Source organism: Aphelocoma coerulescens, chromosome 21 (assembly GCF_041296385.1).
Source record: "Aphelocoma coerulescens isolate FSJ_1873_10779 chromosome 21, UR_Acoe_1.0, whole genome shotgun sequence".
Classification (NCBI taxonomy): domain Eukaryota; kingdom Metazoa; phylum Chordata; class Aves; order Passeriformes; family Corvidae; genus Aphelocoma; species Aphelocoma coerulescens.
Genome location: NC_091034.1, coordinates 5,136,706 through 5,156,188, shown reverse-complemented (window position 1 = coordinate 5,156,188; position 19,483 = coordinate 5,136,706). Strand labels below are relative to the sequence as shown.

Below are 19,483 nucleotides of genomic sequence, written 5' to 3'. Positions count from 1 at the left end.
CCCTGGCTAAAATTAGAATTTGATATAGTGGTCAATAGACATTTTCTTTAATTTTTGAGACATAATTTCTAATAGCTAATCCAAATGAATTGGAGAAAGTTGCTGCAGAATTGAAAAAATAAATTATCTGAATTTTATGGTGACTTACTGGTAAATCCCCTTAGTTGGAAGCTTTAATTTACCTCATATTTCATTTTTTTTCTCCTCTAACTGGCTTATGGGTGTATATTAGGGCAAAATGATTGTTACTTTCTTAGTGTCACTGGGGTGCTGGGAGCAGGAGCCAAAGTGAAGGCAGACCCCAGGCTGGCTGCAGGGGCAGTGTGTAGGGCATGGTGGCACAGCTGCTCCCTGGCACTGCTGCCTGCAGCAAAGGCTAGCCCTTGGCACCCATGTCAGTCCTTCTGGAGCTGTGTGACACCATACTGGAATGATTGAGGCTTCAGCACTGCAACCCCTTGGGTGGCCATGTGTTTCCCATCCGGAGCTGGTGCCCCTGTAGAGGAGCTACATTGTTGGTCCTGTTCTTGGTTAAACAGGTAAATGGCTGTGTTTCGTGTTGAGACTACTGGTTTAAATATCCACAAACTTTTTATGGGGCTTTGCATAGCAAAACCATCTTTCCTCAGGGTCCATTAAAAGGGCTGAGGCTTTGGAGTTGTACTTCATTTTACCCTGGGGTGAACTCCCTGTAGCCAGGAGAGTTTAACTAGAGAGAATTTGACTGCATTTCTGAGGGAAACAAATGGGCTCAGAACTGCAGAAGGAATGGCAAGAATGATGGACCCAAAGCCCATAGTGTAGAAGGTGACTGAGCTTGATCTCCTGCTAGGGTAGTATGTGCTTTTGTCCATTCTGAGGGAGTCCGGTGTTCTTAGTTCCTGGTAATGTATATTCTCTTCAACTTCCCCACATAATATCGGACAAGTTACTTGGATGGCGGAGCGTTAGGTGGAGTATACTTCTTCAGAGAACCTTTTGGAAGAAATGCATGTTTTGGAATATTTACCTGGTTTTGCTAAACCTAGGAATTGGCAGTTGTACATCACAAATGCAGTGACATGTTGTAACAGTGGGTTTGTCCACGCACCTTGTCTTGGTTAAATCTTGGGTTTATTCCTTGAAGAAACACCTTTAGATTCTGTAAGTGGAGAAAGTGAAGGGCAAAACCATTTAATTTCTACTATGTGAAGTTTTTTTAATTATATCTTTTCACACTTGTGAGGGTATTTTTGTGAAAACACTTGGCATTCCTTGCTTCTAAATCATGAAGTAACTTTTTGCAAACAATTTACAAGAAATGGGGTTCCAACATTGTCATTATGGCTATTAAACCTGTCTGAACTGTTTTCCTTTGTGCTGCTTGCCATAGCAACGGTGATGTGTAATTTGCTGAATATCCATAACAGGATATTTGAATATATTCTTTACAGTTTTACTTCTGCATATAGCTCAGTATGCCAAATCATCACATTAACCCAATTAACCAAGTCAGACCCACATCTGCCATGTATTGACAATTAAGAATTTTAAAAGAACTTGGTATTTCACCTCCCTTTTGATGGAACCAACCCAGACACCCATCACCAGCATAGCAGCAGCTTTTATCAGTGTGCTGATAAAAATTATTCATGATTCAGACTGCACAAACTCCTGGCACATCTCCTCTCTTGCTGCTTATCAGCTGGAGGTGGCTCTGTGCGTGTGCCCTGGAAAGGTAAGAGCGAGCCAGTTTATCCCACGCCATCCATGCACGAAATCTCGTGCAATTCAGTACCTCTGTGCCTTAACAGCAATTGGACCGAATTTTAAACAGTGGGAGCTGGCAAACTTCAAAGATACCAGCAGCACTTCAGTTCAAATGGCTTCTTTCTTATCATTTTATTGCACACGAATTAAATGAAAATATTTGGGGCTTTGCTGGCACTCTGGATGAAAAATCCCCATTTAGTATCTGTGGTATTACACAGGTCATATTGCTGTAGTAACCTGTGTGTACACATTACCTATGTAATGCTGTAGTAACCTATGTGTACAGAATCACACCTAACATTAGGTAATTTCAGGTGTGGGAGATTCAGTTCATGAGGGGTTTGTGTCTCCTGGTAGAAAACCTCATGTTGATGAGGAGAATGAGTTCATTAGCTAGATGGAGCAGAGTTCATTAACCCCTTAAAAATGCTTTATTCATCCTCATCCATGCAAATTCTTATTGTGTCTTTATGGACCAGGAAGGATCTAGAAAGCCAGGCAGTGCTCCCAAAGACACGTGATAGAGCAGGGTACACACTGCTGTGCAGTCAGGGTGGTTGTGTTAGTTGGGGCAGCGGAGCTGTTCCCAACTGGTGCAATGGCAGTTCCTATGTTCCCAGGCTGTGCAGGCCAGGAGAAGGCAACTAGTGTCCTGAACAACCTTGTCCCTCAGAGCATGGACCTCGTTACTTTAATGAGCCAGAGAGGTGCAGAAAGAACTGCTCAAGCTTTGGAGGGAAGAGACAGATGTACACTCGTGTGTGCGCAGAGCTGACTTGGCATTTCATTTAGTTTGTGGGTGATGTCAGGGTGATGTGACCCATGTAGAGTCCCCATGGTTACCTGTCCATAGGGTGTCAGTGAATACTGCAGCAAGGGCTGTGACTGGAATGAACGGTTGTGCCAGTCTCCCTGGCAAGAATGGGAAGGCTGTTTGTGGCAGCAGTTGCTGTGTGTTTGCAGGGAGCAGCCCGAGTTCCTGCCACGAGCATGGGAGGCTGCAAAAACAAACCCAACAGCTCTCCAGCATCCCTGTGTTTGGTACCAGAGTGAGGAGCTGTGTTAATCGGAGGAGCTGTGTTAGCCCCATCATTTCTCCCATCTCCTTTTCATTATTTGGTCTTGCCTGGATACCCACATGGAAACTGAAGCCCCCTGGGAATGCCGGCCTGACGTTGCTGGGGCAGGAGAGCAATGTGGCTGGAGGTGAGCTGGCTCAAGACAGAAGCACTGCAGGCTGTGCTCCTCGGCTAAGCCAGGTGCCCATTTCTTGCTGAAGAAGAGGTGGCAAGGCAGGTCTGTCCATTGGGGCTCCATCACCTGCCACCCCGAGAGGAGTGCTGGGGACGAGTTCAGCATGGACTGGCCCTCCACACCTCAGTGAAGTGTCAACCAAAGGTTCGGGACTTGCATCAGGAAGTTGCTTCCCCTCCCCCAGCCCTGAGGGATGCATCTGTTAGTCTGATAACTATTTTTTGCAATAATGCAAACTCTGAGCTACAACAACGGTATGGCTACCTCATGTGTCTGCTAAGCATATGGACCGCCTTGGAAGAATAACCAAGGAGAGACATAAATTCCCTAGAATTCATCAAGAAAATGGTAGCTCTTTGCCAATGTGGCAACTAGAAAAGTTTCCATTTCCAGCGTATTTTGAAGCACTGAAGGAAACAACTGTCTTAGCTGATCCTGTGGCTGCATTAGTATTTGTGGGTATTTATAGGACACTGTACCAGATGAGCTTTCTGACCGTCGGGAGTGAGCCTGTCATTCTGGAGCCTCTTCATCAATGTGCCTTTCACGCTCCACAAGATTAGCAGCTGCTGAAAATAGGAAAAAGGAATTTTCCTTTCTTCTGTCTTAGAAGAGGCCCATCACACCATCCTCCTTTCGTCTGAGCTTGGAAATGGCTTCGGTCCTTAGCAAAGCCAAAGCACCAACAGGTCTTTTTAAAGAAGTTCTGCTCCCAGGAGGATATAAGAGAAAATATCCTTTTTGTGTGTTTAGTCACACACATCAAAGGAAACAACCGTTCCAGTCTTGGTTTGCATTGTGCAGGCATTAGCTGTGGTCCAGTTCCACAGGGATCTGCTTGAAGAGGCTGAAGTGCCCGTGCTCATCAAGCTTTCACGGAGATGGGGTAGACTCAACCAAGCCAGAACATGTTACTCCTTGGGGCACGTCAGTTTTGAGAAGGACAGAGCGATTTCTCTGGTGTCGTGGGAGCCCCTTCACAGCCCCCCCCGGCCCCCTGCAGTGTGTGCTGAGTGGGATCTGTGACACTGTCTCACAAACCGTGCCCGAGGGATGGGCAGGGCTCTCTCAAACCTTTAACATCTCGTTGGCTACCGTAACTTGGTTCTCTCTGGAAATCACAAATCCTCACCTCCCTGCACAGTGCCAAGAACGCCCGTTTCACCCGAGCATCGTGCTGTGCACCCCGGGACGCTGCGGCTGGGGAAGAGGGCCTACAGCACCCCCCGACTGTTCAGCAGTACTGAAAAATGGGGAAATAACCTTTGCAGCCTCGGGGCTGCCGATCAGGGCAGGGAAACAGCTCCGGGCTTCGTCCGCCACTTAGAAACGGGGCAGAGCCCGGGAGCTGCTCCCAGCCCGGAGGGTTCTTCTCCGCTCTAGGGGCTCGGCACCTCTCCCTCCCTCCCGGCAGCGCTGGGACCAGCCCAGCCGGGCAGACCTGACCAGGACACGCCGGTTCGGCACCGGCGTTACCGAGGGCGGTGACAAACACAGTTCGCAGGTGCCGCCTCTCACAAAACGGCCCCGGGGCGTCCCGGCGGGGGGTCATTTCGCTCTCTCAGTGTAGCCTCGGCCCCGGTGCCCGGCGCGGGGCGGCCCCGCCGGGCGGGGACTGGCGGCCGCGCCAATCGCCGCCTTTGTTTGGGGTCACCGGGCGCGGGAGGGGGCGGTGCCCGCCGGGGCCGCGCGCAGCCAATGGGCGGGGCCGGGGGCTCGGCCGGCCGGCTGACCGCGCGCCCCATTGGTGCGGCGCGCCGTCGTTCTGGCGGACGGCGCTGCTCGTTGGCCGCTCGCGCGCGCCGAGCCGTGCGTCAGCGGCTTAGTCCCGCCTCCCCCGCGGGGCGATTGGCCCCGGCGGCCGTCATTCGCGCGCCCTCGGCCCTTCAGTGGCTGCCGCGGCCGTCGATCACGCGTTCCGTCCCTGCTCCCCTCGTCCGCCCGGCGCTGCCGCTGAGTGGTTGAGGCGCGTGCCACTGAAGCGCTGCCGCACTGCCATTGGCGGGGCGCAGTGTCCATCGCGCCCATCCCCTCCGGGCGCCCGCCCCCCGCCGGCCACGATTGGCCGCCGGGGATGTCAGTGCGGCGGATCGACCAATGGGCGGCGCGGGGCGTGCGCGGTGCGCGCGGGGCGGCCGGGCCGGCGGCGGCGCGGGAGGAGGCGGCGCGCGCCTGGTCCCGGTCGCGAGGAGGCGGAGGAGGATGTGGCGCGCGGAGGGGAAATGGCCGCCGAAAACAAGCCGGAAGGTGAGAACGCGGCCGGGCCGCCCCCGCCCCGCGCCGGGCCTCGCGCCGGGCCTGCCCGCCGGGCCGCCCCCGCCCCCCCGCCGCGGGGCGGTGGCGGCGGCACAGGCCGGGCCGCGCGGCGCGAAGTTTGCGGCGGCGGCGCCCCCGCGGGGCCGGGCTGGGCCGGGCCGGGGCGACGGGCGGGCCATGTGCGGCAGGAAGGCCGCGTGGCGCGGGGGCTGCGGCGGCCGGGCCGGGCCGGGCACGGTCCCGCCTCCCGCCGCCCGCCGGCACGTGCCCGCCCGCCGCCAACATGGAGGCCCCGGCGGCGCGGCCGGCGCGGGGCCGCCGCTCGCCACGGACGGGCCGGGCCGCCCCCGCCGCCCCCCCCGCGGCGGCGGCGCACGTGCATCGCGGGCGCGCGCCCGTCGGAAGCTGGGTGGCCTTGGCCGCGGCCCCGCCAGACCGGGGCCTCCGCGCCGCGGGCCGGCCGGGGGCGGGCGGAGCGGCGGGCGCGAAGGTGAGCGCGGCGCGGGCCCGGCCCCGCCGGGGGCCCCGGGGCGCCCGACTCAGGCCGAAAGTTGCCGGCGCGGCGGGAGCGGGGCCGGCGCGTCCGCAAGGGGGAAGCGCCGCTCCGCCACCGCTCCTGCCCCCGGGCCGGCGGGAGCTGGGCCGTGGCCCGGGTTCGGCGGGAGGCGGGTTGGATATTTTCGCGTTATTTGAGCTTAGTTTGTCTCGGCCGCCTCGGCCAGCGCTGCGACCCCGTACCCCGCCGGCCGGGTGGTCGCGGCCGGTACCCGTATCGGCGCCTCCATCTTACAGGGGTGGGAGGAGAGGGCGGAGGGCAGTTCATATCCCCTGCCTAAATCCGGTTGAACGTGCCGACACCCCAGGGATTGCCCTGGTCGTAGTTGGGCACCTCAAGGAATGGTGTTTAGTAAGTAATAGGTTTTTTTTTTTTTTCCTTATCCTCCACAGTAGATGTACGTCCTCTCCTGGAACCCATTTGCATTCTTTACTGGGAAACTCCTTCATAGAATACAAGGGCTCTTACCCCACCTTTTGTCTGGATTTTTTTCTCAGATTGCTTTGGGAATATATTTTTAGTGGGTTGTTTCTTGTGACTTGGTGGCTGTAGAGCCCTTTTGGGCTTAGGTTTGAGTTTTGCTTGCGCCGTGTCCAGCGCCGTGAAATCCAAAGTCTCTGCAAAAATCTAATATTTAAGTAGTAGACATGATTTTGAGTGTCGTTGCCTTCATCTTTTACTGATCTCTTTGATGCTTCCAAATCCATTAGTTCGATCTTTCCTTTGGTCTGGAAAACGTCGGTCTTCATTCTTTTCTCACTTGCGTTGAAGTACATGATTAACTGCACTGAAGTAGTGAAATGCCACCTGCCTAACAGGGGTGTAAGCGAGGAGAGAGCGAGCGTTCACCTGGACTTCCTAGCTCAGATTGTGACGTTTTGGTTCTCTTGAGGGTGACAGTATTCTCACCAAAGCACAGTTGGGTTCGATTCACTTTTCGGGCTTCCTGTGCCAGCGTTCGATGGATTTTTCCTGTGTAAAGCACAGGTTTCAGTGTGCGCAGCCCTGTGAGGCTGCGGCTCTACGGACCAGGCAGGTCAGTGCTCCCTGACTAGGAAGGTAATTTGTCCTTTCCGCTTGTTATTTACTGCAACTTTTGTCATGTTTGGTCTTGGTAACTGGCTTCAGGGGGCGGGTGAGGTGTGTCTTTGCTGAGGAGATGGGTCGGCGGCGTGTCTGCTCTGTCGGGTAGGGCTGTGCAGGAGCTGCCAGCGAGACGCCCGCTGTGCCCGGCGCTGCCGTCCGGCGTCTCCGCTGCTGGGCCGGCGCTGTCTCTGCTCTGTGCCCGTGCGGAGCACGGTAGCGTCGCGGAGGTGGGAGCGGAGCAACCCCGGCTCAGCACCGGCGCCCGGAGTGTTCTCGTACGAAGTCACAGAGCTGCTCCCCCGCTGACCTACTTTTGCGGTGGATTTTCAAGGAGACGAGATATAAACCATTCATTCCGTAAACCTAAACTCCACCTGTCAGAAACTTAAATGGGAATGCTTTTAAGGCATGATTCAAGCAGAGTGTTCCACCAGTAGTGCAGGTGCTGAAGGAGAGAGCACAAGTTGCTTTACATTTTTGTTACTTCAATGAGTTAAAAGCGGATGTAAATGGCAGCTCGCGGGCCGGCTGCGGAGCAGCGCTGCTTTCATTGGGGAGCCGCCTGCTCCATCCCCCCAGCGCGGTGCAGCAGCGACGAGCCTCTGAGCAGCAGCACACGGCTCTGCAGACCTGCCTGGCCTTGGAGCGCCCTGCCGAGCTGCCCTCGGGGCTTCTTGTACCCCGCGAGCAGCGGGAGATCCCCGGCGGGAGGTGAGGTTTGGAATGAGGCTGGCGCCGCTGTCCCCTGCCTGCAGGGGAGAGTTCCACGGCTTGGAGAACTCGGGTGAGTTCCCTCTTTCCTGGTTTCCTCGGGCAGGATGAGGCTGGTTCAGTGACCGAGCGGCTCTCGCCATCCTGCAGCAGAGGGTTTGTGGGTTTTGTAGTTTCTGCTGTGTTCTGTGCATCTGAGCTGAGTCGGGAGGACTGACCCTCGGCGGTGCCATCTTGGCATCTGTGACAGCTCTGAACTTGGTCAGGGGGTGCTAAGGGGGGTGTCTTTTGAAAAACTTCCTTTTTCTAATTTAGCGTTCAAAAGGGAAAGAATGTACATGGACAGCCTTTTTAATTCTGTGTTCTCACAGCCAGTTACCTCTAACCAAGAGCTTTGCAGAGAGTAGTGCCTGTGTGTTTGGCGTGTGGCTGGCGCAGGGGCCCAGAATTTTGCTGTGCGCTGACTTCGGTTACGTGCAGTTGAATTTTCTGTCTGTTCTTTGAGGCAGGGTCATAGGTGGGATAGCAGGAGGAGGTGGTGTTTCTCCCTGCAGCCCCTGAGCTGAGGGTGCCGGTGGTATGGGCTCACCAAAGAGGGCAAGTGAAGCCTCCTGGAGGGACTGGTTGGGGAACAGCAGCCTTTTGAAAACAAAGCATTCCCGATTTGGTTGTTAAACGCAAATATTAATTTCCCTCTATGGAAGTGTTGCCTAAGGTTTTATTACTTAAACAAACCCAAACTTACGGTGTGCTGATGGTTGGGGTTGTGTGCTGCAGGATCGGACTGTTGCGGGGAGGAGGCAGCATTTGACGCTTTGCTCAGTCCACTCCTTGTCCCAGAATTTTTGCTGAATCTCAGCGCTGGGATTTTACCAACCTTTCTGTTGTCAGAATTGAAAGCAAATTGTCTCCTGGTGAAGTTTCTAGACCCTCTCTGTGGGCTGTCAGCCAGCAGGACAGGTTCAGGGAGTGGGCTTCATTCTTTTTTTCCAAACAGTAGGAACTATATGTTTGTGAGGTCAGTTTTTTGCCTACTTTTGGTATTACATTTGTGTTATTCCCGATGTAAGGCTTAGGACTTGTTTAAAGCTCTGGATTTTAAATTTAATTCTGCATCTCTTCTTGTTGATTTTCACAAGTACTTTGGCTTAAAGGTTTTTTGGTTTATTTGTGTCAGTTTTAAAGCTACATATGTAGGAAACCTTCCTGGAGATGTATTAACTCAGATTCCATTTTCTGTATCAGAAAATGTTGTAGTGAAACGATGTACAGGTATGGTTAAAACAGATACCTTTAAATTTAGTATTTAAAGATTCAGTGCTGACTTTACATTACTAGTGGTCTTAAATAGCTCTTATAAAGACCTCCTTACAAAGGGGGATGCTGTTGGAGGAAGGGCCCATAGCTATCCTCCCTCTGTCCGGACAGCCTTCAGAAAGAGGAGGCTGGAATGTGACCTTTCTTTTTCAGTGTTCCTCTGTCTCTGCTTCAATAAGCCACATGTATCTGAAAGAAAAAAAAACCCCAACCAACAAACCCAAATATTGCCAGGGAGTGAAAAAAGGCTGGGTGGAGTGCTTGTGGAATACTGGCCTGGTTAATTGAAATGCAGTGCTTCCAGCAGCTTCCTGCAGCTTCGGTGTTCCCTGGCTTCCTCTTCCACACCTTGCTGAGTTTTCGCTTTGTAGTTTTCTCCCCTCACTTAGTCTCTTGTTTTCACCTTCCGTGGCTCCTGGCAGCTCTGTGTTGTGTTTGTGCCGTGTTAAACCCCGTGGGTTTGGAAAGGCAGGTTTGCCTGCGACTGCTGGTGCCTGTCTTAGCCCCAGTCCTTTGGAGTACAGCACCCACCCTATTCCCAGGGCAATGCTGAAGGGCCACTCTGTGCTGAGGAGCAGTCATGGCACTGACCACGAGAGCAAACTATTCTCACTGGACATGGAGCGCTCGCCGTCCTTCTGCTCACATCGCACGCTTTGGTTCAGGGGACTGGATTTTTCCAGTCGGCTCTCCAGGTAGGTTTCCAAACTCAAATTCTTTGTGGTGTAAAAAGAAAGAAGTGAAAATATCTGTGACTGGTGGCTACCAGCGTGTAGGGTCCGAGTAAGTGACTGCCCTGGCCTTAGCCACTACTTTGGGACTTCTGGGAAATGTGTTTTTAGTATTGAGAACATCTGTAGTATTGGAAGCTGAATAAAGAGATAGTTTATTTGCTAAACCTGGCCAATAATATCCACCACCACTCCTTGGCTTTGTTGCTCTTGAAGTTGAAGATGTAATTTTAGTGAAAACCAAGGGATGAAGTAATTGATGACATGTCTCAACCAAAGAGTTGTCGATGATGGTAAGCAATGGTTTCATCGTTCTGGTGCACTTGTCAGATTTAGCAGCCAGGCGGTGAAAGTCAGGCATGAACATGAGGAGCTGCAAGGAGAGGCTGAAGTGACTGTACTGTTTGAACACTCCCCACGTTTGCTTTGAGAGAGGTACTTGCGTGCACCTTCTGACTGTAAAGGAATTCTCCTCTTACTCTATTAGCAAGTGCTTGGAAGCCACCAAGGTGGGAAAGAGGAGCTTGTTTTGCTGCTGGGGGAAAGTAGACTCCAAGTGTTGTGCAGGGCGATAAGCATATGGCACAAGAAATAAACAGCTCATTGTGTCACCCAGCCCTCAGCCAGTGTGTGGGCCTTCATTAGGGAAAATTTGGCTCTCAACTCTTCCCCAAAATGCACTATTTGCAGTTTTACCTAACTGGTGTTCACACTGAATTTAGTTACAAAATGTCAAGAAACTTTCTGCTACTCGAAAAGGACAAAGGGACTTGAGGGTAGCATGTTACTGGTAGGAAGAACTGGGCCACTGATGCACAGCAGCAGCTTTAGCTATATTTGTGTTTCTTATGGTTTTAGAATTGTATTTAGAGCTTGTCATAGCAACAAAGTATTTATCACAAATATTCCTAGACACTAAAGCTAGATTCAGTAACTTCTAGAGGAAAATTGTTCTGTTGCTCATCTTTCATACTGCCACCATTCCTGTGATTCCTTCCTCATCCTTTTTGTGTTTTTTCCTTCCTTGCTTATTCCATGTAGGCAGCAGTCATGGCCATACACATGCTGGTTTGTGTTGGCCTCTCGCTCTTGTTGTACGTTTTTTACCTTTGCCTGAACTGCTTAGGCTTACTTTGCATCCTCCCTTCAGCCCCGGGTTGCATCCCATGCTGGAGGACTGGGAATGCCTTTGCTCAGCCAGCATCTGACTGAATGCTGGCATCCAGCGGAGCCCTGCTGAGACAGCAGCACTGCAGAGCTGAACCTGGTTATCTTCTCTTAGCCACCCTTGATTGATATTTAGAAATCTGCTTTTGTTGCCAAGAGATTTACAATTGTAATCATACAAATATTTCTAGCAAACAGACTAAGAGCTGTTGGGTTTGCTTCTATTGCTGCTTGTTTATGGATGGAAGATGCCAGGATTGAAGTTTAACTGTGAGAAATAGCATGGCAGTCCTGCAGTTGTTTGGATCTGGAGTCTTTCTTTGCATTTATTTCTTCCAGATGGAGTTTGTTGGATTTGTCTGTGTCTGGAGGTCAGCAAGTGACCGGGTGACTATGGTGGCCTCTGTGTATTGTGTTTTTGTGGTGCCACTTATACGCTGTAGGGCCGCGGCTCTGCCACCTCAGTGGGTGGTCAGTGGTGGTGGGATCAGCTGGATGCTTGCCCCATTCCCAGATAAGGATGACATTGGGATTTTAGTCGTTTGTTTTGTACTAAAGTGCCCATTTGTAATGTTTAAGCACCTCTTCCCTCTCTTGAGGTAGTTAAGGAGATGGGCAGTCCTAAGTTATTATTTCATAATAATGGATTTATAAAACTTGTGTTTGTGAGTTTATAGCTTACTTGTGATATTTATTTCCAGTATAGACTTGTCTGCAGATCAGTAGCTGATCAACACCTTTTTGGCCATTTCTGTATTCTCCAATTACGTGTTATATAGACAAACTGTGGTAGTTAATGGGGCTGCAGGTCTAAATTCACCTCCTGGATCACCAAAGATTTAAGAACCAGTTAAAGAAAAAAAAAGGGGGTAGGGGGTTGTTTGGAGAGTGGGGGTAAAGCACAGACTCTCTGTGATTTGCTGTTGTGCACTTTAAAGTTTTATGGCCCATGGTGCATCCCTTGGGAGGATAAAGTGCAAGGAGCATGAAGAAACCCATAAAATGACGAAGGGTTTATGTGGTATAATTAATATGGAACTTTCCATGAACTTTATAATACTTACACTTTTTAAATTCTACATGAGTTTCTGGTTTGCTAATAAGTAATCTTGAAGATTGCTAATGGAACTTAAATTTTGCATTTTCATCCTGAATTATAACAGGACACATTGTAGGCTGCTGTATTTTAGTCTGTAGCTTCCTTACTCGAGTTCTCAGCTGTGGCTGTGCCTGCCTTGGGAAACATTTTTGAGCTGTGGCCAGCTCTGCACTAAAAACCCCCGTGTCGATAGAGCTTTACTGGCAAATCCTCCCCGTGCCAGTGTGGCTCTGCTTGCACAGACACTTTTTATTGACACTGGATGGATTTGCAGATCTCTGTGGTGTTAGTCGCACCCGTGGCAAAAATAAACGAGGAGAAAGTTCAAGTAAAAATCTGGATTTGCACAGTAAAACCAAATCAGTGCTGGGAGGTTGCAGCTCCTGTTTTTAGCTACCGAGGAAATTTTAGTTGGTGATAAATGGAGGAGTTTGCCTGCTGGGTGCTCTGGCTGTGCCGTCGGGGGAGCGGGGCTGCAGAGCAATGTGGACTCGTGTTCCTCTGCCTTCACCAGGAGCCCCCGTGGTGGTGGATGGGCTTGTCAGCTTCACAAGCAATGGCAGATTTTATTCAAGCCAAGAGATAGCATGGGGGGCATTTGCTCCACCTCCCTAAAGATGTCGTGGTGTTATTTGTGAGGAACAAGAGCAGGAAAATGGTGGTTCGTTTGGAAGAATGGGGACTCTTGTTCCACCAGTACCCTCAGTGCCACTGGGTGAGCAATCCTCCTCTCCTCCTCTCCTGTTCCCAGCTTCCCCGGGCTTTCCTCCCTGTGGGAATACATTGTGGGTGATTCCAGAGGGCTGAGAAGCAAGTTTGAAGGCAAGTGTGTGTGCATCGTTTGGGGCTATGGGTTCTTCACCCTCATAGCTGGTTGGCTGATTTAATCCTTTTCCAAGGTCAAACCTGGTTTAGAGGTCACTGGATTTAGGATTTGCATCCCGTATTGTGACGGTTGGGTGTTGTTCTGACCACATGGCTCGAGGAGTCCATAATGAAAAGCCTGTTGGATCCAGGCAGTTTTCCACATTGGGGATTTTTTGGAGTGAAGAAATGCCATTGCTAAATGCAGAAAAAAGGAGGCATCCGTGAGATGTAGTCATGTTACAGGATGGTGAGAATGACCTTCCATTGCTGTTATAACAGAAGGTGGGAGATACTAACAACAGGAATTGGAAGGTTTAGTGTCAGCAAGTTCTGACAACTTCTACCAAAACATTTTAAAGGGCTCTGTTATCCATAGGCACTTTCTGGATTAATAATACTGATAATTGATGACAATGGAAGAAAGTTAATAAAACGAGCTGAATAATTAGAGGTCTTCCAGCCCTGCAAAATAATGGAATGAATGATAGAGGGCCTGACTGATATGGAGGTAAGGGGAAGTAATACAATTAATGTCAATTAAAATGTGCCCATGGAAAATAAGCTGATGAGATGTAACTGGGATGTAGTTTGGCTGATAAAAGCAATAATGTGTGCTGTAAAATACTCTGTGCCTTAATGAATTGAATGTAGAGCAATGCAGTGTTTTGAATGAGAAATGGAAATGGTGTAAAATGAATGCAGGGAGTGTGAAGTGAGTATTGTCTGCATTGGGTGGTGGACCTGGAAATGGCTGGGGGCTGCTGGCACGGCAGGCCTTGCCCGGCTCTGGTCTTTGCAGCAGGCAAGTTGTGTCTTTGTGGATAACCCCAGGTTATCACAGCTTGGGTGTCTGTGAGGCTTTGAGTGGCCTGCTCTGCTTTGAGTGCAGGGATATAGCAGTGACACTCACACGTGCAGACCACTGGCTGGAGAAAGGATGTGGCCAAAAAGCCCTGTAGAGTAATGGTCTGAAATACTCAATAACCAATAGAAATCCTGGAATGCTGTAATGGAGAGCACTCTCTCCCTGGTTTCTTTAGCAGTCCAGCAGAGATCAATCTGCCCATCTGCTCCTTGCCCAGGAAGAAGTTGGGAAGTGGCAGCCCTGTTGATTTAGTCCGACACAGTCGCACAGTAAAGTTCCCAATAACTCAGGGAGCGTGCAGGACTTGTAAATTACAGAGCAGCTCACGTTTATCATACACATCGCTGCTTATCTTGTAAACTCATCTGCTGGGCTTGCACGAGCAGTTGATTTAACAGCATGTATATTGTTGAACTTGACACATCCAAGAGTCTAATCAAGCTTTAAGAATACCGGGGATGTCTGACTGCTGGTGTGAAGTCTCTGCAATTCCTAAGTCATTTCTAAGAATGATCGTGGGCCAGGCTCTGTTGGGTTCACTGCAGGTCACGGGGAATGTCTGTGTCGTACGGAATTGCAGAGGAGTTTTATCATAGTGCTGGCATGTGTTTTATGACATAAAATGATTAGATGTGTAAAATGCAGAAGTTAATACCCTTTTTCTGTACATTTCCAAGTGGGAAATGACTATAAATTAATTTTGTAGGGTAAAATGCCAGTGAGTAACTGTACTGCTTGTGTAGCACTGCCCAGGATCTGTCATGGGACACATGAGGCTGGTGGAAGACAACAGAGATATGGTGTGTTTGGAGGGAGAACTGGTAAAGTTCTGCATTGTGGCCGGTCTCTCTTATCCTGCTGCTCCATTTCCCTTTCCTGTGGGGACTGATTTGCTTGATAAACACGTGCATTTCATGGATGCTCTGATTCTTTTGGTAGTTTTAGAGGGTGATAGACATCTTCAAGGTGCTGCTGCTGGGACTGCTGCAGGCTGGTGTAGGATTGCAGGGCTTTTTGGGCCTCCGGTCTTTGAATAGGAATTGCTGCACCTTCTACATATTTAGCAATAAAAAAGAATAATTGTGTATTATTTAGTATTTCTCCTTTTGAGACCCTTGGGTATGGTGAGGTAGGAAAACTTCCATCCCTCTTCCTCACTCTCATGTTGAGGAACTACATTCACTTTTTAGCTAACAGAAGTAGAAGTAACCTGGGATTGATCATGTTTTAGTTTTAAATGAACTAATAGACCTTGAGTTGCATTTCTGCTGCAGCTTGACAAAATTATAGCAGGTGCTGGGGCTCTGTGCTTATTTACTTGCAAATCCTGTCAAGTGTGAACTTCATTTATGACTTCCCTGGCAGGTCGTGCTGCTGTGGTCACAGCTTCTACAGTGTTTCGTTGCTATTGCTTGTAAAATTTGCCACTGAGGGAAATAATGAGCTAAAATAGGCACAGGTAAGCACACACAGGCTGCTTGTGCCCAAATCCATCAAAGCTCTTTTAAAACTTTGCAACCAGAAAGAATTAAACTGTATTTATATTTCTGAAATAAACTTTCAGTTTCAGCAGAAGGCTGTTGTTTGTCTTACTGCCATGGCAAATTGCTCTTTTTTGACAGGGGAACTGGGGGGTTTCCCAAGTCTTGTCGTTGCGTGAGTCTCCTGATTGCAACCACCCATTCTCCTGTGTGTACATCATGTGTCTCCTCTTCTTTCTAGATGATCATGGGAACAGCAATGGCAGTCATGTAAAAATCTTTTTACCGAAGAAGCTGCTTGAATGTCTACCAAAATGTTCAAGTTTACCGAAAGAGAGGCACCGCTGGAACACTAACGAGGTAGTTAAATCTCTTATTTATTCTTAAATGTATCAACTTACTTAATGCTTATGGACTGTTCTGTGAGAGCATGCCATGCAAGTTGCAGGATATGAATTCCCTGGCTCTGGAACCTGTTCCATAAATAATAAGTCCTAGTACATGCTGAAAGTGAGCTTTAAGTGGGAGTTGAAGGCAAATGTGTAAATTGACTGCTAGTACAGTAGGAGTCTATTGCTCATGTGTGTGTGACTTGTCTCAGAGTCAAATCTTACATCACCTTAATGACCCGTTTCAAAATGGTTTAAAATTAGATAGGTGTGTTTGTGCCGTGCTGAATAAAGTCTTACCTTCCTGTGCATGAAGACTTCCGAACAAAAAAGTGGTGCATGTTCTTTCCTGCCACACAGGGTCCTGGGAAATAACCAGCTTACCTCTGTCTGAGTAATCTCATTAAGAACAAGAGAAACACAGAACTGGGTGTTTTTTACTGGAATCCAGTTACCCTGAGTATGCTGGTTCATGGGTCACCTGTTAATGTGTTAAGGCTGGGGTCATTTAAATAAAAAAGAAATATTTAAAATTCTGTGGGCTTAAGGTGAAGTTAAAAAGCAACCCAGGTAGCTCTACAATCCCTAGGCTGTATTCCTGCTGTGCAGCAATGCTGGAAGTCCCATAGCAATACCCACAATGTGTAGTTTTAGTTTTTAGTAGCTCTGTCTTAGTGTAGCTTTGCCATATTTGTGGGAATCACTTAATAATAGAGGCAATCCACTTGGAGAAATGACCATAAAACTCCAGTTAGCATCTGCTTGTTGGGAGCTGACTGGTCCTGTTCCTCTGATCCCTCATTTGTAGATCTAAACTTGTTAACAGAACCTGTGCTCATGAGTTAAACACCTGCAAGTGGCAGCTGAGTGCAGGATCAAACACGGCTCACTTGTGTGTGTGTGTTTGCTGAGCATAGAATCAATCACAGAGCAGTTCCTGTGTGTATTTTTCAAAATTGGAGTCTTTACCCCCCTTCCTTCTGGTGTCTGGAAGTCACAATCGGGTATCTATTTTTAACATACCCAGTACTGTGACAGAATGAATTGGGTCTTTGGGGGAGTTGCTGGCCTTGGCTTTTTTGTGTAGATGTTTTTGTCTTGGGTCATTTAAATTGAAATGTAGATCTTAGAAAATGTGAGTTGCAGTTTATTCTGTGATAGTGTTTGTACTAATGGGTACAGGGCATGGAGCAGTGGCAATTCCAGTGGCTCTGACAGATGATGTTTGGACAAAGACAGTTGGGGAAAACAAGCTCTGCACAGGTTTGTGATGCTCTTCCCTCTTACTGGAAAGAGCTGCTTGTGATGGGGTTTAGTCACTTCAGTATTTGTGCTTTGTGCACACACTTGCACATGTGGCTTTGGGCAGGGTTGGTGTGTGGAGCCTCCTGTGGGTACAGGATGTGGCAAAGTTCATCATGCAGCTGAAAACTTATTATTCATGAGCAGAAGCAGGAAGGTACAGGTGCTTGGTGTGGTGTATTAGGCTGGGAGGAGAATTTGGGAGTGTGGCCGTTCTCCTAAGGGTTGTGTCAGTGTTCTGGGGAGCGGGGAGTGAGCGGCTCTGCCAGTGCTCGCCAGTGTATTGCTGGGGTGGGTTTGTCTGGTGCTGTAATTCTGGTTGGATTGTTTGCTAATGGACACAGGTCATCAGCTGGGACATTAAAACCAGCACTTGTCTTTTTGAATATCAGGTTCCTCACTCTCATTTGTATCCCCTCTTCACAAATCTCTCACTGTGGCTGTTATGCCATGGGGATGTGGAGCTGGGTCTATCCATGGGTTACAGCTCGTGCTGACTCTGACGGCCTGTGTGGTGTGGCTGGTAAGGTATCCCTGTTGCATGATTTAAATGAAAGAGCTTTTCTTGTGGCCAGAGATTTTTTGGCCTCATTAGCTAAGAGGGGAGGAAAAAATAGAAAAAGCCAGAGTCTTATGCCTAGATGAAGTCTTGGAAATTTGTGTTAATTATGGGGGAGGAAGGAGCTGAGCTTCCAGATTTTATTGCCTTCCCCACCCCCAATCTGAAAGTTTAATTTTGTGCACTGTTATAAAACTTGAATTTTTCTTAGGGTATAATTGAATAATAATGTTGGACTACATTTCTGAGGCATTCCTAAGGGAATAAATTTTTTCATCTGAGTACACAGGTGTTCTGCCTGTGCTAGTGAAGACACAAATTGTAAAGTAGAGAAGAAAAAGATGTATTTTATACGGTGGTATTTCCAGAATTTTTGTACTGGTTTCAGAATCCCTGGTCCTGTGTGTGAGGTGTCTCCCGGACAGGGAGGTTTAGTAAAAGATGGAAAAGAAATGAAGTGCCTAAACAGCTTACAGATCTGAACGTGTGTGACAATGGTGTCCTCCCTCAAATGGTGTGTGTCAGGCAGTCACGGGTGTCGAGTCTCACCACGAGCTGCAGAATGTGAGCGTAGCAGGCATTGGTATGGGATTCCTCCCCAGGGGTGATGGGGGCCAAACCCCCTAACCCAGCTGTGACCTGACTCCTTTCCAAAATCCTGAAGCGTTCCTTTTGTGCTCCTTTGCATGGGCATGGTTCAAGGAAACTTGAATACGGCTCTTGCCTGTCTCTCGGGGCCCTGAAGCCCAGCACACAGATGTTCCCAGCTGTGGAGGTGGTGGGTGGTGGGATGGGCACGTGCAGCCTCTGGGCCTGGACTCCATCGAGTCCTCGGTGCTGCTGGTGCAGAGGTCAGGAAGCAGCTAGGGTAGAGCATTGCCATGGGAACACTACAGATAACTTTTTCTGAGCACTTATGTCTGCAGCTTGAGAATAACGGTCAGATGTTACTCTGGATTGGGTAGTTGGGGTGGAGAAACTGTGTCCTCTGAGAGCCGGGTGAGTTGTGGTTGACTTTACACTTAGTAAAATCACGTGATGAGTAGCAAGAGAAATGGAGCGCTTAAAAATGGTTCAAACACGTTATTGAGGTGCTTGCTTTCCATCCGATCGTGCATTTACAACTGCAATGTTTGATGGAAATACATTTCCATACCAAGATGTCATCTTGTCTTAAATCAAGTTTATAGCGGTTTTATATTTCCTACTGAAGGAAGTGTTCCTTCTAATTCAATTTTTTTTTTACCAGAGATAGAAAATCTTAAGTTAAGCCTAGCAATTTAATTACAGATTTACATTTTTGAAATGCTTGTAAAGGTGCATTGTGCTTATTTCTCCAGCTCTGGGAGAGTATAGAGACGGGGCTTTCATACAATTTCTCACATTAAGACAAATGAGTTAGTTGCCAGAAAGTTCTGCAGTGCTTTGTGCTTGTGAGAGAGTTCCTCACTCTAAGAATTTAGTTGTTGTTCATTATGAACCATTTTAGGGTTTGTGAAATGCAGGTCCAGTTTGGTTTCAGTGAGTGGATGGAGCAGAGGCTTCTGGCTTGGCATGCTGGCAGTGCGCTTTGAGCGAGAATTTCGGGAGCACTGGAGCTCCTTTCCATGGGAGTGGGGCTAGGCTCCCCAAGCAGGGCTGCACAGAGCCACCCTCCAGGTGCCCCAGCTGAACTCCCATGTCCCCTGACAGAGGTGGCAAAGGTGGGGCCTCATTACCTGCTAGTCACTTTGGGCAGCAAGATGCATTGTCTGCAGGAGATGCATCCCACTGCTTTCTGTCTAGGAAGCGGGGGCTTCCTGGCGTGCTGGGGCTCAAGGATGTTGGAGTAACCTTGTCTCTGCACAGTGCTTGCCAGGCACTGGATTGCAGCTCTGAACAGAGATGCCATTCGTTAACAGTTGGCAGCCGCAGTCATTAATCATCCTTGTAAACACTTAATGACACGGTGCGAGAAAGAAGAAAAAGTTAAACATTGGAAATGTAAAATGCTATCTTGGGCTTTGGTTCCAACAGGATTCTCTATTTACAATCTGTTGGGAGAAGCCCAGAACTTCCATGGTAGAAAAAGCCAGCAGCAATTGCTCCATG

The 19,483-nt window shown here is 49.1% G+C and overlaps 1 protein-coding gene across 1 annotated transcript in view; it reads left to right on the top strand.

The window, feature by feature from the left end:
- The first annotated feature begins 7,086 nt into the window (after nucleotides 1-7,086).
- The window catches only part of CAMTA1 (calmodulin binding transcription activator 1), a 219,495-nt gene continuing 207,098 nt past the window's right edge, over nucleotides 7,087-19,483 (top strand). The window contains exons 1-2 of the mRNA XM_069034861.1: nucleotides 7,087-7,688; nucleotides 15,384-15,502. Of these exons, the coding sequence (XP_068890962.1) occupies nucleotides 7,628-7,688; nucleotides 15,384-15,502 (180 nt within the window). The 5' untranslated portion in view covers nucleotides 7,087-7,627. The remainder of the gene's footprint in view (nucleotides 7,689-15,383; nucleotides 15,503-19,483) is intronic.